Source organism: Pseudochaenichthys georgianus, chromosome 5, assembly GCF_902827115.2.
Source record: "Pseudochaenichthys georgianus chromosome 5, fPseGeo1.2, whole genome shotgun sequence".
NCBI lineage: Eukaryota > Metazoa > Chordata > Actinopteri > Perciformes > Channichthyidae > Pseudochaenichthys > Pseudochaenichthys georgianus.
Genome location: NC_047507.1, coordinates 6,956,258 through 6,972,274, shown reverse-complemented (window position 1 = coordinate 6,972,274; position 16,017 = coordinate 6,956,258). Strand labels below are relative to the sequence as shown.

The following is a 16,017-nucleotide window of genomic DNA, read 5'->3' as shown; positions in this document are numbered from 1 at the left end:
TATAAACTGCCTTGACTAAACAGCACCAGATGAAAATGCAATATTCAATAGCGAGTCTTAATTTCAGTAAACAACTTTTAGAGAACGCGCCCTCGCCAACACAGAGAGAGGTATTATTTTTTTGGAAGAGTAGATCCTTACCTCAACAGTCGGTGGGAAAAAATTGAATCCGACATGAATATATAAATGAATAATATTGGATTAGCTCCGATCGTTGCGTTTGGAGAAGAAGAGGAGGCGAGCAGGGGGTGGGAGCTCTCCTCAAGTGAACCCGGTGAACTGGCGTGAACCCGTCAGTGACCACGGTAAGGTACATTACATTATATTACCTTTCCACCCTTCAGCCACACTGTATGGAGACGGCAAAACAACTACGGTTGGCGGCGCAGGACGAGGCAGCTCCAAAAAATTATAGCGAGTGTATTTCCTATGGACACGTGATTCGGAGCGTCATCCAAAATCCAAAAGCTCTTTCATGTAAAATGTTGGAGAGGGGCGGGGAGGAGATGGAGATGTGTGTGCGGGCGTGTGTGTAGAAGGGGAGGAGGGGGTACGTATACTGAGCCCCGTGCACATTTGGGTATGTCGTTATAGGGGTAAGGCAGAGCTCTAGCTGCAGATTGGGTTATACACATAGGTTATACATAGCTACAATGGCGCCGCGGAGCAGGCAGAGCAGATGCAATGTATTGTGTACATTTGGAATTGACAGGAGTTTCGTGATCGGCCGTTTGAGTGAGCTTCATCCTCCAAAAGCTCCTCTTAATTAGGTCCCATTGTTGTTGTGTTTTCAAAATACTGCTGACGTTTTGAGAAAAGAAAAAAACACTTGATAGGCTACTCTGAATATTAATCGGTGTGGGAATTGCCATTTGAAGCACAGGCCTATTAGCCCAAAGGCTTTAAATAGACTTTTACGCACACGCGTAAAAGTGGTAGATTACGCAGGTGCACAGTAAATGAAACCTAGTGGTTCATTTCCACTATCGTAGTTGAATATGAGAAGAATATCTTTCCTCGAAATCAAATGACCAATGTTAGTTATGTCTCGTTTTGAAGAATAGGGGCTACTCGGCTGTGACCCTCGTGACCTTGTTGGCCTTCTGTGCCGGGCCGGGGGAACGTGCAGAGACCCTAAACCAGTTTGCAGTAAGGGTCTAATGAAACATTTAATTAAAGGTGGTAAAATATGTTTAAAACATATGGAGAAAACATATCAACAAGTCATTACAAAAAGAGAAGTGGACTAGTGCAGCAATAGTACACAAAAAAGTATTAAGTGTGAAACATAAAGTAGAGTACTACAGGTTTTTGTAGAGAAGCCTAATAGAGATATCATTGGAATATTATGGATATATAAATATGTGTACTTGGCTACCTGTATGTGTAACAGGTAGCGGGACTACACAGTAAGAGGCCGACAGCACGAGCAACACAATTACAACGTCCTTAATGCCTTGTGTAAATATGGACATATAGGGCTACTACTACGGGCCTCCATTATTAAGGAAACGCGGATTTGCTCTTCCCTCCCAGTTTGTCCTGACTGGGTTCAGACGCTGCCTGTAGCTGTGTACCGTCAGGACAAATAAAGATTTCTAGCAGGAAGATGGATCACTCTATGGTAAAAAACAAAGTGAGATGTGCAGTATGCATTAACTGGTATCGTACTAGTAGGAATAAAATAAGCGTTGCTAAAATATAAGATGTTCTTGATACAGTTTGTGGCACATATATGCTTGTATAGAGTTATGGAAAGGATACCAGCAGTCATGGCTCAATACGATATATATTCGTACTTATTAGCACACAGTTTCTGTATTATATTGTGTACTTTGGGGGAGTGTGTGTGCGTTCCTTTTCGTTGGCACTATCTGCCTCCTGTCCCCGTAGGCTTATGCACAGCAGGACATTATCCTTTTTGAATACTGATTAGAGGTTGCCAAGATGGAATGCTTTCATCTTGATTATCTTCTAATTGTAAAAAATAACATGCTGGTTTGTTTAGGATTTAAGGTGTATAATCGTTTTCTACATTTGAATTTTCTGGAATTCTATTTAGCTGTCCAGGTTTGGATGAAGGCGAGGCTGTTTGCAAATCATAGACCATTTTTACTGTAGTTTGTAGTCAATTCAAGTTCATGCACAGCATCCACCACAAGTAGATACTGTTGCTATGGTTACCCAGTGTGTGCACCTTACGCACTGGTTTACAAAAGAAGTATGTCATCTTAACGTGCAGTTTCTCTGACCCTGAATATTCACAAGAAAACTCTGTAAAGATGTATTGACTTTGAGTGCTGCGCTGTTCCCACTTTCAGTTTGCCCTTAAAGCTTTATTACATGTTTGTATTTGGTTATGTTAACATTTTTATTATGCTTGAGGGAGCCTCTGATATTTTAGTTTCTATCGACTGCTTCTCTGTTCTTGGCGTGCTTTTGATAATAAAAATCTTCCTTACTATGATAGATGACAGCCAAGTGAGCAGATGGGAAATCTACTTTCTATGCGTCTAATTTCGTCTAAAGTGAAAGAGAAACCATGTTTTATATGTGTAGGATATAATATATATAATATATATATAATAATATATAATATATATATATATATATAATATATATGATACGTTTTGATTATAATGTTTTGATGCGTTAAAGTGTTATCAAAGCTGGAAACCCGCAGCTAGTTTTATTTACTGCAGGGTAGCTTGTGAATTGACTCCAGGTCTTAAGTCTGATTTAAGTGTTAATTATATTTGACATCATTAATTAAAATCTGTAAAGTAACTAAAGGTATTGAATAAATGTTATTGATTGAAAGTACACGATATACCTCTGAATTGTAGTCGGTATAAGTACAAAGTATAATACAAAGTCTCTCAAAATTGAACTTAAGTACACTACTTGAGTAAATCTACTTATTTACTTTACACCACTGATATTTAAGTGAACGAGAAACCATTGGCAGAAAGTGGGTGTTTTTAAATGTTCTTTTTTGTTTGTTTTAGACTGAGAATAGAGGATCCTGGTCCCAAGGAATCACAGAGTTCATGGTGCCCGGATAAAGCGTCAGAGTGAAGCCTCCCTGCTCCCAGCCGCGATGTGCTCTGTAACCGGATCAGGCCGGAGAGAGGGTCGGACCGGAGGATTGTTTGCCTCCAAACGAGCCAATGAGACCGGCTTTACATTAGACTGACAGCCCGCCTCATCGAGCCGGGAGACGCCAATCTGGTCTGACAACTTTCAGACAGCCAATACGAAGAGGAACGGAGGGAAAACATCCAAATACGAATCTGGCTTCCTGTAAAGTCGAAAACGTTACCTGTCACCTCACCTGAGCGTTTGGAGGAGAAAGGAGAATACATCGTGGCGATGTCGCAGTGCCTTGAAGACCCACCTCTCCGGTTAGGGACCAAACTCATCGGGGGAGACGAGCTGAAGCTGCAGGAGCTGTACAACGAGAGGCACCGGCTAGCTCTGGAGGAGCTGCTGTCGGGAGGAATAGACAACTTTCTGGAGTTCCTCGGGAAAGAGAGGATCCCCAACTTTCTGTCGGACGATGAGATGCAGCGGATCCGCAGCGCTGCTTTTCCTCCTCCGCGGTGTGTCTCTTTCCTCGGGGAGGAGCAGGGCGGGGAGCTCAGCAGCTCGCTGGACTGCTCCTCCGTCACGTATTTCCCCGAGGTGTCGGACGTGGAGCCGCCGGTGCTGGAGCTCGGCTGGCCGGGCTTCACCGCAGGCTCGTACCGGGGAGTGACGCGGGCCGTGGCGCACTTCCAGCCGAGCTACGGGGAGAGCATCTACAGCTGCAAGGAGGCTGCTAGGCGGATGATCCAGAGTGCCAGAGAGGTATGCACAAACACCTATTAAAACCATAGCTGCAGTTTAAAAAAAATCGAACTACCACGTTTAAAAAATGTAATGACTTTACTGCTTAATTTCCTTTAGAAATATCTGAAGGAACATGCTGTGCAGTATGTAGTTATAGTCATGTTGTACTTTCTACTCCCCCATATTTTTACAATTACTTTTCCAAATAGTTCCTGATAGTATTTAGTAGGCCTGACTGCTACAGTAATGGCAGTACGGTCTGTGGTATCATCCTAAAACTGTTGTTTTAATATTTGTCAAATTCCAACATCAAATGCCCCCCTGTCACAAAATGAGTGAGTGTATAGACACTTATTAAACTTTTTTGGAGGGAAAATCTAGTTTCTGTATCTTCATTGTATTGGAAAAGTGCCAGAGGTTTGTAAAAACTATTAAAAGCACAGCTGCCCCCTTTAAAAAATACTCGATTTGGCAACTGATTATATTATTTCCTTTAGAAATGTCCTGCAGGTACATGAGGGAACATGGTGTACTATATCCAGTTTTACTAATTTTTGTATTTTCTACTCATCCATATTTATAATAATAACATTACAATAGTTTCTAATGGTATTTATTAGGCTTAATTGCTTTTTGGTATCATCCTAAAACAGGGTTCTTTTTTTAAATATGTGTCAAATTCAAGTATAAAATGCCTCCCGCAGTCACAAAATCAGTGAGTGTATATAGTCACTTATTGAACTTGTTTTGGAGGGGAAATCAAGTTTCTACATCTTCTTTGTCATCCTTAAAATACATGCCAGATTGTCCGTAGGGAGTTCCCTTGATCAGTGAGTAGATTTGGAAGGTCTTTGATGTGTTGATCAGACAGAAAGTAATGACCAAAAGGATCTAACTAACACAAAAAACTGGCCATGAATATTCATGGTGACGCTTCCTGTTGTGAGCTGTCAGTCCGGCATGTTTTTTATTAAAGAAACATTCCTTTATGGAGGGAGTGTGTGCAGCACCTCGGGCCTGCGTGCCAGATGTGCCTCGACTTGCTGTGCTCCCTTCTATCAAAGTTTGCATTCCCTCTTCATTCAGAGCCATTAAAATACTGGTTTGCCTCTGTGGGTTGTGGCTGAAAGGATGGTGTGCAGGCAGACAGTTTAAACCAGCGCTGCAGCTAGAGAATACTTTCATTGTAGAGAAATTGGACGATTATTTTCACAAATATTCCATTGGTTTGGATTCTAAGAAGTCAGAAAGTTTTCCAAAGCCCAAGTTGACCTCCTAAAATGTATTTCTGTCACCCACAACTCTTACGTCTACAAAGTCTACAAAGTACAAAGAAACTGGAAAATATTCACATTTGAGAAGCTAGAATCAGATTTGTGTACCTTATTTAAAAATATACTTAAATGATGATCAGAAAGAAAGGTTGGCAATTAAAATTAATAGTTGACAACTAATCGATTAACCTTTGCCGCTCAAGTCGAAAAACTTTATGCAAATATTCTCGTCCAGGTTTACGGTTGGCTGTCCTTTTGTAATCTCAAACCGCTCGCGGCACACACAGGATTCGTTATACGAGGCAGCTGACGAGCAACAGCCTGCTCCTGTATTCCACAAAAATGTGACTGTTTTTTACACATTTCCCTAAAAATAAGCAGGGAACTCCTGACTAAGCTGCATGTGGAGAACACACAGTTTAAAGAAATAAATCTGAGCTATGTAAACATCCATGTCTAATCCTCGACACGTCACACAACCTTTACCACGGCGTGTGAAATTCCTCTCGTCCTTGCTAAAAAAAACAGAGAAATCTCCATTTGAGCTTGTGGAGAACAGAGGCTCGTCTCCTGCATGAAAGTATAACTTGTTTGCTGACCAAGCGTTACCGCCAATCGCCATGGTAACAGACCACAGTCAATAGAAAGCTCATCAGCACAAACATTAGGGGACAGATTCACGGCTCTGTTTGAATAAGGTCTTTATCATTTGATAATAATAAAACACAGTCATGTGCTGAGTGTGGCGCTGCTGCAGCTCCTAAAAGGAATTCTATTATATTACCTCTGTAATTTTCCACTGCAGGTGATTGCCATAGTTACAGACTCCCTGACAGACCTGGATATCTTTAAGGATCTTCAGGAGGCTTGCACCCTACGCAAAGTCCCCGTCTACATCCTGCTCGACCAATCGTGTGCTCCGGCTTTCCTCAAGATGTGCAGAAATGTCAACGTTCGCCTGGACGACCTTCGGGTATGTGGTTGGTTCAGTTGAGCTGGGTGTGGCTGTGTGCACAATAATAACATCAAGATGGCATCAGATTAAAATGTGCCCTGTAATGGACGAGCCCGACGTCCTCTTCAGATGGCTTGAACAGAATCCACCCAAAATGAAATGGGTGAAGCAGCTTTTATTAAATACGCTCCCCAACTGTGTTTCTATTTATTTATTTTTGTTTTATTAGCGATATCCCCCTTTTTAAATTCTTATTCAAATTTTTGTATTCTTATTTTTTAAATAATTGTTTTATTGTATAGGTCTTTATAAATAATAAGAATAATCTTTATTGTTATTTATTACAGAGAAGGATCATTATTTATTTTATTATCTCTCGTTGTGTCCCTTGAATTGTTATACTATGCTTTTTATGTGTGCATGAGCTTTAAGCGTTTGACCTGCAGTTACTTTCTTGTTCTCTTTTTTAATTTGTGATGCAATGTTGTTAAAGCACTTTGAGCTGCAACTAGTTTAAAAAAAATACCATACAAATAAATCTTCAATATTTGATACGTCTGGTCGTGTCTGCACTAATGCACTCCCTTTGTTCTTCTCTTTTTTTCCCTTTATAATCCGTTCAGCAAATGAAAGTGCGAACCATAACCGGTACAACTTATTACATGAGATCAGGAGCCAGGATTACCGGGGAGGTTCACGAGAGGTTCATGCTGATCGACGGCAACAGGGTGGCGACAGGCTCCTACAGGTAACGCCTGCTAAGCATTTTATCTGAAGGCAAATGCTTAAGCTGTGTATTGTGCAGCGAGGATATGCCTCCACATCTAACAGAGAGTAATGAAATGAAACTTTCTATGACGCCCTACACTATATTGTATTTTAAACATACTTATGATGCATTATAATCTGCTTATAGAGCTGTTTAATACAAATCTGAAATGAGCGTTAAGGAATGTCCATAATACTTATTATTATGGATTCATGGAACGCAAACTAACCAAAATCAATATAAAAAAAGTCTTCATTCACACGGTATCAGCTCAAGAAACTTGTCCGTTCACACGAGACCGCTGGAGACGCTGTAGTACATATGCCGGGCCTGTAGGTGGCGCTGTACTTCCGCCACAAAATACACCAAAAGCAGCGAAGAAGACCCCCCCCCCCCCCCCCCCCCGTGCATGGTTGCCATGGTTGCCCTTCTGTTTATGCCCCGCGGTGGACTTAGCAACATGTAGTTCATGTAGTTCTCCATGTCCACTTGTTGCTGATGGTTGTGGTAGAGGAGCTGTAGATGTTACACTAACATCAGTAGCATGCTCAGTAGCTACTAAGCATGCTACAGCAGTGAGCAGCAGGGGTGGGGAGAGGCGGGGCTATGGCTTCATCGGTATCAGGAAATGATCGTATAGGACGTACACACGGAGCCGTTATCGTTTGCGGGGTCCTGTATTGCATTATGAATATTTAAAGGTGGTTTAACTATAATTATACACGGCTATAAGCAGAGTAACACAGGGTTCCTGCAGCTGCAAGTCTTTAAACAAAGGGCATTAGATTTAGTACAAAAATGTCTTAAATCAATATTCGGTTCGAGAGATTACAATTTTGTATTTATGTATTTCGTTTAGTTTTTATTTGAAATATTTATAATTAATAATAATAGTAAAAATAAACTCTTATCTAAAAGCCTTGAATTAGCATTATGCAAATCCAAAGATCGCATAAACAATTTATTCCAAATGTTATTTAAAAAAGTAAATATAACTTATTAGCTATAAAGGAAGCCTTTTTTAAAATGCATTATAAGTATGTTTATATGAGCCTTGATTACTTTGTGTATTTCTGTAATGCATACATGTTTTTAAATCCCGCTCTTGTGCAGGTACAACTGGACCGACGGCAAACTGAACAGCAGCAACCTGATCGAGCTCTCTGGCCAGGTCACGGAGAAATTTGACGAGGAGTTTCGGATCCTGTACGCTCAGTCTCAACCTGTGAACACTCGAGGACCTCCGAGTGTCCGGAACAGCGGCATCTTCGAGCAGCTCCTCATCAAAAAGCTGGGGGCCTCCTCCCCGCACCTGGCCAGAGAGAGGCCTCTAGAGGCAGCACGTCTCACCAGCACACCGAGCCGCAGAGCCTTAAATCTCTCTGTCCAGCCCCCGTGCGAAGCCTCGACTCCAGATCACCACAAAGGCAACCCGGTGTCCAACACCTCCGCTTTAGATGAGGACTGGGCGGAGGGGCCGCACACGCAGGAGGAGATCCTGGCAGGAAGCACAACTCAGCGTTTACCCGCAGATCAGCTCGCGGAGAAAGAACCGGCGCGCTCCATCACCTGCCACGCCTCCACTCAGACCGGCCTGTCGGTGACGGACAGCGACACGCAGACCGATCAACAGATCACGCCTCGAACCCAGAACGCCTCTCTCTCCTCTCCGAGGCAGAGCTCGGCAGCAGACGGCCCCGTAAGGCACTGCTTCAACCAGCTGAAGGAGGAGCGCCAGCACCACTACTCCAACATCCGCTGCAAGCTGGAGCACATGGTGACCGCGCTGTCCCAGAGGCGCGAGCTGGCGGACGTCACCAACATGACTCAGGGGGCCTGGAGCTCACAGCCAGCAGAGGGAACACACAGACAGCGAGCAGGAACCAAACCCCCGACTGCGTGGTGAAAGTGCGGGCATGGGCACGTGGCCAAGAGCCAGATGTGTGCACTAGTTTGTCCTCTGGGACTTTTCAGAAGGAGGTGGTGGGGGAAGAGCTGTGCCAAGGTTTCTGGAGGATCCTCTGTTTTAAATGAAGGGTTCTGGTTTATGCAGTCGGTTCTTTTGTTCTTTTTGTAGGTTTTTTAAAGGACTTTATTGTCACAGGCGTGTGGCGCAGTGGAAAGGTCCTTGGTGTTGGGGTCAGGGGGTCACAGGTTCAAACCCCACTGCAGTCAGCATGTCGTTGTGTCCCTGGGCGAGACACTTCACCCAAATGGCTCCTGTGGGGCTTGCCCACAGTACTGAGTATGTAAGTCGCTTTGGATAAAAGCGTCTAACAAGTAACATGTAATGTAATGTCATATGCACTGCTACAGTGTAGATATGCAAGCAAAGGCTCCTCCAACAATAAAACATGAATATATAGAAGACAAAAAACAAATCCAAATAAAATAGTGCAAGAGAATATTGCAAGACTAGTTTGCAAGTAATGCAGGAGAACTAAATGCAACTAAAATAGAATAAGATAAGCTAAAAATAGAATGTAGAATGAATGCTGTGTAGTCTGCTTTGCTCACTTTTGTCTTTTCCACGTCTAAAGCTTTATTTGTGTAACGCAGAACTGTAACCAAAGATAACTGTTTTTAAAACGTCTCAGTTTAATTCAAAGTCATTTACACAGCACAGGCGATTAGCACTGGATAATATCTGCTGTAGTTTGAGTGAAAAGTGCTGTTTTGGTTGTTTCATCACAGTTGGCTGCTGTTTCTGCTTCTGAACAACATTCCTGGGGGCGGCTGGCTCGCGCTGCGCTTTGCTAATAAACAAAGTAGTGTTTTGCTAGATGAGTGTTTATTGTCTTTTCTAACATTTCCTACTTATCATTAAATCATTGTGAGGAGTCTGAGGACTATCTCACGGCGAAATGTGTTTAGAAGTTGGAGCCCAGTGACGGAGCACCTGTGCTTTGTGCACTGCAGTGCCTTCATGCAATTAGCTGAGAGAAGACATCTGTGATGCTGGCACCGCTGCTGATGATTCAGCCAATCACTGTTCCTGTCCAGGGTGGGTTTGGAGAAGAGTCGCCATCACAGATTACAAACAAGAAACTAGGATGAATGCTAAGGAAACACTTCTTCACACACTATGGATTTTAAAACCACTGATTACATGCTGTTATATGTGCTTTTATTGTTTTACATTCAACACAGATTCTTGTCAGTTAGGGCTGCACAATTAATTTAAACCGCAATATGGAGTAAGTGCCAGAGTTGCTATGAGACAGAATATCGGAACATATTAAATTATCATATTTTAGTATATTCTGATTACGTGTTAAAGGTGGGTCGGTAAGAAAGGAGAAACCAGCTCGAGTGCGCTAGAATTTGAAAGTACAACTGAAAAAAGTCTGCACCTTCCTTCAGAGCCCCTCCTCCAACCTTTTATATATACAGGCTATGCCTCCAACACGAACGCGCACATGACCAATGAGGGCACGAGATAAGTTTGTGCCCCGATGGAAGGCTGACAGGCAGGTAGGCCATCCAGTTCAATCAGATGATTGGTCGTGCTTTTTACAGCGCCACGCCCACGGCTTCCACAGGGGAATTTTTTTTATATATTTATTGTCAAAGCATTTTATGTATTCATTGCTATCGGGAAGAGCATTCCATGGAATATAACAAAGTGTTTCTGAAGTGAATTACCTACCCCACCTTTAAGTTCAGAAAACACAAGAGAAATCAACAATGTTTCAAAAATGAAAAAAATTAACTAATATAGCTTTTGCAATTTCAGTTAAAATAAACACAGTTATTTCTTCCAAATTGTGCCGCACTATTATCAATGTATATATCTGGAGTCTGTGATTTTAGATACATAGCTATTTGTAATGAAGCAAGTGATTTGGAGAGCATGCCAAGCTGTATATTATTAATAACCTACTTGAGGTGATTCTGGTTCTACAGGTGCGCCATGTGCCGCTGAGCCTGGCACAAGCTGTGTTTACGTCTTCATATCTCACTCTGAAGCACAAAGGTCCTCCTGTAGATGGTGAACACACGTCGTCGCTCTGGTGGGACGTGTGCTCTGAATGACTCGAGTTATAAATGTCACTCCGACCTTTATTGTGACTAATGTTTAACTGTATCGAGGAGATTAAGGTGTAGTTGATATAAAGATGCACAGGTAGCTTTATGAGCAGAGACCTGAGTGTGGTTCCAGTCCGTGACGCGGAGCAGGGATCCAAAGGTGAATGGAAGATGGTGGGTGTAGTTGGTCGACTGTAAAACGTGATTCTCTGATTATCTCATTCTTCGAGATGAAAGGTTACTTATTAGTAAATGTATTTTTGCAGTCCAGTAGTTTTAAACTAAGGCCGTCACACTTTTACCCACATTTCAAAGTATCACACAGATAATTAATGATAAACTGCCTAAAACACAATATAAATGTATTTTTTTAAATGGTGATTGTGACGCTGACCGTTGAGCGGCCCAGACCCGGCAAGGAGGCAGAGGCAGAACGTCCAAAAATATAACCCGACGTGGGCATTTATTAAAACATGGGCACAAAGTTCACCGCCTCAATCCTGCTGTTCTCCTCGTCCACATCCTGCAGCCACAAGGATCTCACACACACCCAGCCTCTCAACAGACAGGGCAACAGAGCCTAAATACCCACACTCCAATCATCACAACAAGACACAGGTGAGGGGGGAGGAGACAACACAGGACACCAGGTGCCCACAACCATCAGCCACAGCAACATATACTGTGCAATCACGCTAATAAAGTGCCATACCACCCGGCCTGAAGCCGTCAGTCCATAGTGACGAAGCCACCTTCGTCACATTGATACTTATTACATTACATGTTGCTTGTTAGACGCTTTTATCCAAAGCGACTTACATACTCAGTGCTGTGGGCAATCCCCACAGGAGCAACTTGGGGTGAAGTGTCTCAGGGACACAACGACATGCTGACTGCAGTGGGGTTTGAACCTGTGATCCGAACACCAACGCACTAATCCACTGCGCCACACGCCTCCCAGACTATATACTTCATATTACAGACTATATACTTCATATTACAATTCAAAAGTAGTATGTTGTATATGTGTACTTTTACTTAGGTTTACATCTCAGAATCAAGTCGGCCATTATTGTCGGCCCTGTTAAGTGAAACAAGTGCTTTGTGTGGTTGCTAAGACCGGTTGAAAGAGACGTAACATTACTTAAACGACCTGTAGTTAAGTCACATTTGAGGTGTTGTTCTTTGTAAATACAGTCTATGGTTTGTACTTGGAAGTCAATTCATGGCAGCTTCTGGCAGACAACACCAATTTGAATACAAGTTTTAAAATAGTTGGAAACATTTGGAATAATGTAAGTTCACAACTCAACAAAATATATAATGAATGTATACTTCATTATTCTGACAACTATCTATTATAGTTTCTTAGACACATTATGAGAGGATTTTATCATAAAGGGCTTCAACAAATCTGTCTATCGCTCATTTGATTGATTTATCAAATAATCGCCTCTAACAGCCTGCCGTTTGAAGGAATAGTAAAATCACTAATAACCCTTATCAGAGTAACCTTTATTCGTCCCAGAGGGGACATTTACATTTGTTACAGCAAGTAAAGAGCCAACGATAGCTTGATTATTCATTAAGAAGCATGCATACAAAGGTTTAAAGATAAAAGTACAATATTTATAAAATACACATCGAGTAACAGTTTAGAGAAACAGCAGCCAGGTGAAAGTGTTAAAGGTGGAAGTATACCGTGTACTGCACAGGCTATAGAGATGGCACAACAATGGACTCATTGGCTAGTTGTATTTCACCTGTATTGGTGTTACCATGCCGATAGTCTGTTGAATAACTCTGAGAAGTGTATTCACGTACTCGTGTTTATAGCACATACATCTGTTTACAGTCCACATATTTATATATTATTACAATAAGTAGTACTGTATTCCACTGTACAGTATTTCATTTTAGATCCAGTTTTATCTCATGCTGTGTAACATGTTCTCCGTTTACAGAATCCTGCATTTGACTTGCATCACTTGTTTAATCGTTTATTTGGCGGGGACAACGCTCAGTGATGAACACTTAAAACATTACAATGTGTCAAGCGTAGCAGTGCCAGATTTAGCTTTGAGCTCATTTCCATCCGCAGTCCCTCACATAAAACATTTAAGAAGTTTACATTTTACAAACATGGCAAAAACAAAATACATGATATGCAAAAAGTAGCATTTACAAGTATTCTGTGTCTCTTGCTCTGTTTTATTGCACTAGTTTACTTCCACCGTTGGAGGAGCCTGAGATTTAACATAGCCAACAACTGCTGCATATGACAATGAAGCCTTTAAATCTTTGATTATAACCTCTGGTTTGTTTTAAAGAGAAATGTACTGAATGCTCATAATGAACCATGATTGTAACCACTAACTGTATACAAAAAATTGCAGTTAACGACAGCTTTAACAACCAGTGTTATGAATGTTTTTCATTTACAAGATGCCGCTTTGTTACCATGCAGACTTCACATGGCCTGGAGTTTTAACTGCTACTGTACACGGCAATAAGGTGCGAGCAGCAGGCCGCCCTCCTGCGGTGCGAACACATCACCAGCCTCTGCATTCATTATGTGAAATGGTGCAACTAAAGGGAATTGATCCACAAGTAAATACAATGGTGGTGAAATGTGAGAGAACGGTATTTGCTTTTAATTGGCTGCTGCAAAGCAACCACCGCCTGTAATGAAGGAAGCAGTGGGGGATAAAACACGAGACCGCAAACTGCACCTATTACCCTCACTGCTACACAGAAGAGCTCCATGCTCCACTTCACGTGAGACAATTAAAAAAAACATATCTGTGATTTACTTTTTAAATGATTTGATTTGTTTTACCCTGGTTGAAAGTTAATATTTGTACTTGTTTAGCTTTAACTGTAATCTGGGTTGGATCATACATGATTTAATAATCAGAGCACAAAAAATAAGAACATTAAAACATTATATTTGAAAGAATGTGAAACTAGATGTTACTAACATAACATTTTTCTTTAGGTCTTTCAAATATTACATTTTTATGGGAAATGTTTTACTGTATATCACTCTTCTAAGATTGCAAGTTTGTAATTGATGACATTACATACATTTTTAAGCATGTTTTAATGATAATATAAATGAAATGTCGCGCGGGCGCAGGATTCAAACCGACATGCTGGGCAGTGGATGTGTGGCCTTTGATTAAAAAGCAGCAACAAAAAACATTCAAACTAAAATAAACAGCATCCCATTTGTCGTAGAATACAACCAGCACACCTGGAGTTTGTACCAATACTTTTTTTTGACTGTACATGTACGAAAACAGTACTGGTACAAAGAGTGAATGCTGAAATTATGCAAAAGGCATTTTATTTGCCTTTAAAATGTTTTTCAATGTTGATGACATGGGCCAATGTTTGATTTTAAAACTATCCAAAAGTATTTCGATAAGATTACAATTTTGTAATCTGATGTTTTTTGTTTCTAATGATAACAACAGCCATGTAATTTGTACTCAGTTACCGATTACATTTCACAGTAATCTGACTGTAGCACTAGCAGCACTCAGCCACCAGAGGGAGCTCTGTCCTCAGCTAAACAACTTCACTGCCTCGTTTTATTTACTTCCTTTATAATAAACTCCGGAAATACCCTTTATGTAGGCTATATCTTAGAATAAAACAGCAACCTATCTGTCTTTTTCATCACAATGATGCTTAATGATCACGAGTTAATACATATTTTAGACTATTTGTTATTATTTGTTTCTGATATTAACTGTGAAATGTTCATTTTTAACTTTGCCGAGGCCTCACAGTGAGGAGACAAACAGCCGCCGCCTGATGTCCTCTTCAGGTCACTTGTGGTCCCCAGAGATGTAGTGGTGGAACCTCTCCTGCTGCATGCTGGGTAAAATCCTTGTGGATGTCAGCATGTCTGGCAGAAGGTGTAACGTTATATCCTCCCAAATATTGTGTTAACGCCTAATGCAGTTAGTCAGCACGCATATGCTGTTGTGCATAATGACAAATCGCACCCATGCAGATGTGAGCAGCCTTTTCTGTGCAGGTGTAAAACCAGCAGAGGTTAAAGTACACGCTGAATGTCAAAGGGATGAAGATGGGAATGTATAGCAACAACTGTGATTGTCCAGTACACATGCAGATTTGTATGTGGATACGTGCAATGTGCAATGTAGATATGACAACATGTCCAGTATTGGTACTAAGTGTATTTTTACTATTTTAAGTATTGTACTTAATGCTGTTGGGATGTTGGACTATGCTCTGTAGCTGGCATTCAGTATCTGTCGTGTGTTCTTGTTTCACGGTGGTTGTTATTTTCCTCGTTTCTTTTGTATGGTGTTTTTATTGTGAGTGTAAGGTATTGATTTCAATTAAATCCTCCTTATCTATAACCCAGAACAATTTGCACAACAGCTACTTTCCACAATTATAGTGTATATATTACCCAATGTATATGTTTCTGTTTCTATATAGTTCTGTTGCAGGGTGAAACTGTCTAATGTAGAGTATTACACTTGTCCTTTACTGTAAATATGTATATTAGCTGTTGATCTTTTATCAGATGTGTATCTTATTCTATCTTTTAAATATTTTGTACTGAATGCTTGACAAGATTGCTGCAGTGACAAAAGACAATTCAGAATTTTGGATGAGCATCTATCTATCTCACTATAATCAACCTAAAATGAACCTCAAGCTTCATCTGGGACAATTTATGTATTGTGTATTGTCCCTGCTAAATGAACAATAAGATAAATAAATGACCAGCCCCTCAGAGTCCCACAAGACACAATAGATCAGGATAATTCAAACAGACAACACTCGTCAAACAATTGATTATTGGACTGATATCCATCACTGTGTACGTTTATGTGCTTGGGTGTTAATTGGCAGATTGGACTTCTAGCGGTGGCCCAAAGAATGTGCTATGGCAGTATATTCCCAAACAAACAAACAAGCGGTGCATTTTGTGTGAAATGTTCAGATTTGGGCTCGGGCTGCTAAAAAGAGCAAACATCAGGTTTGGCTCCTGACACCAACTGACAGTCAAACGGCTCTCCTGGTGCTGAACATAAACCTTTTAATTACTGCAAACATGCTTGATGAGTTTGAAGCTTGATTACTTGGCCTTCATTAGTCAGATTGTGAGCTAT

General features: G+C 41.2%; 2 protein-coding genes across 6 annotated transcripts in view; one reads left to right on the top strand and one right to left on the bottom strand.

Annotated features, from left to right (window-relative positions):
• zhx3a (zinc fingers and homeoboxes 3a) overlaps positions 1–16,017 on the bottom strand; it is a 54,666-nt gene that overhangs the window by 14,010 nt on the left and 24,639 nt on the right. For 2 of the 5 annotated variants that reach the window (XM_034082315.2, XM_034082314.2), the window contains exon 1: positions 142–447. The exons of 1 other annotated variant lie outside the window; for it this stretch is intronic. The gene's annotated coding sequence lies outside the window, so the exon portion shown is untranslated. Of the gene's footprint in view, positions 1–141; positions 448–3,334; positions 3,412–16,017 lie in introns of those variants that run through there. 2 more of the 5 variants (XM_034082318.1, XM_034082317.2) reach the window with 2 other exon arrangements.
• On the top strand, positions 233–9,611 carry fam83d (family with sequence similarity 83 member D). The gene is given in 6 exon segments (XM_034082319.2): positions 233–305; positions 3,009–3,849; positions 5,911–6,078; positions 6,684–6,808; positions 7,943–8,653; positions 8,655–9,611. Coding segments are annotated over 5 exon segments (1,608 nt in total). The 5' UTR covers positions 233–305; positions 3,009–3,372; the 3' UTR covers positions 8,782–9,611.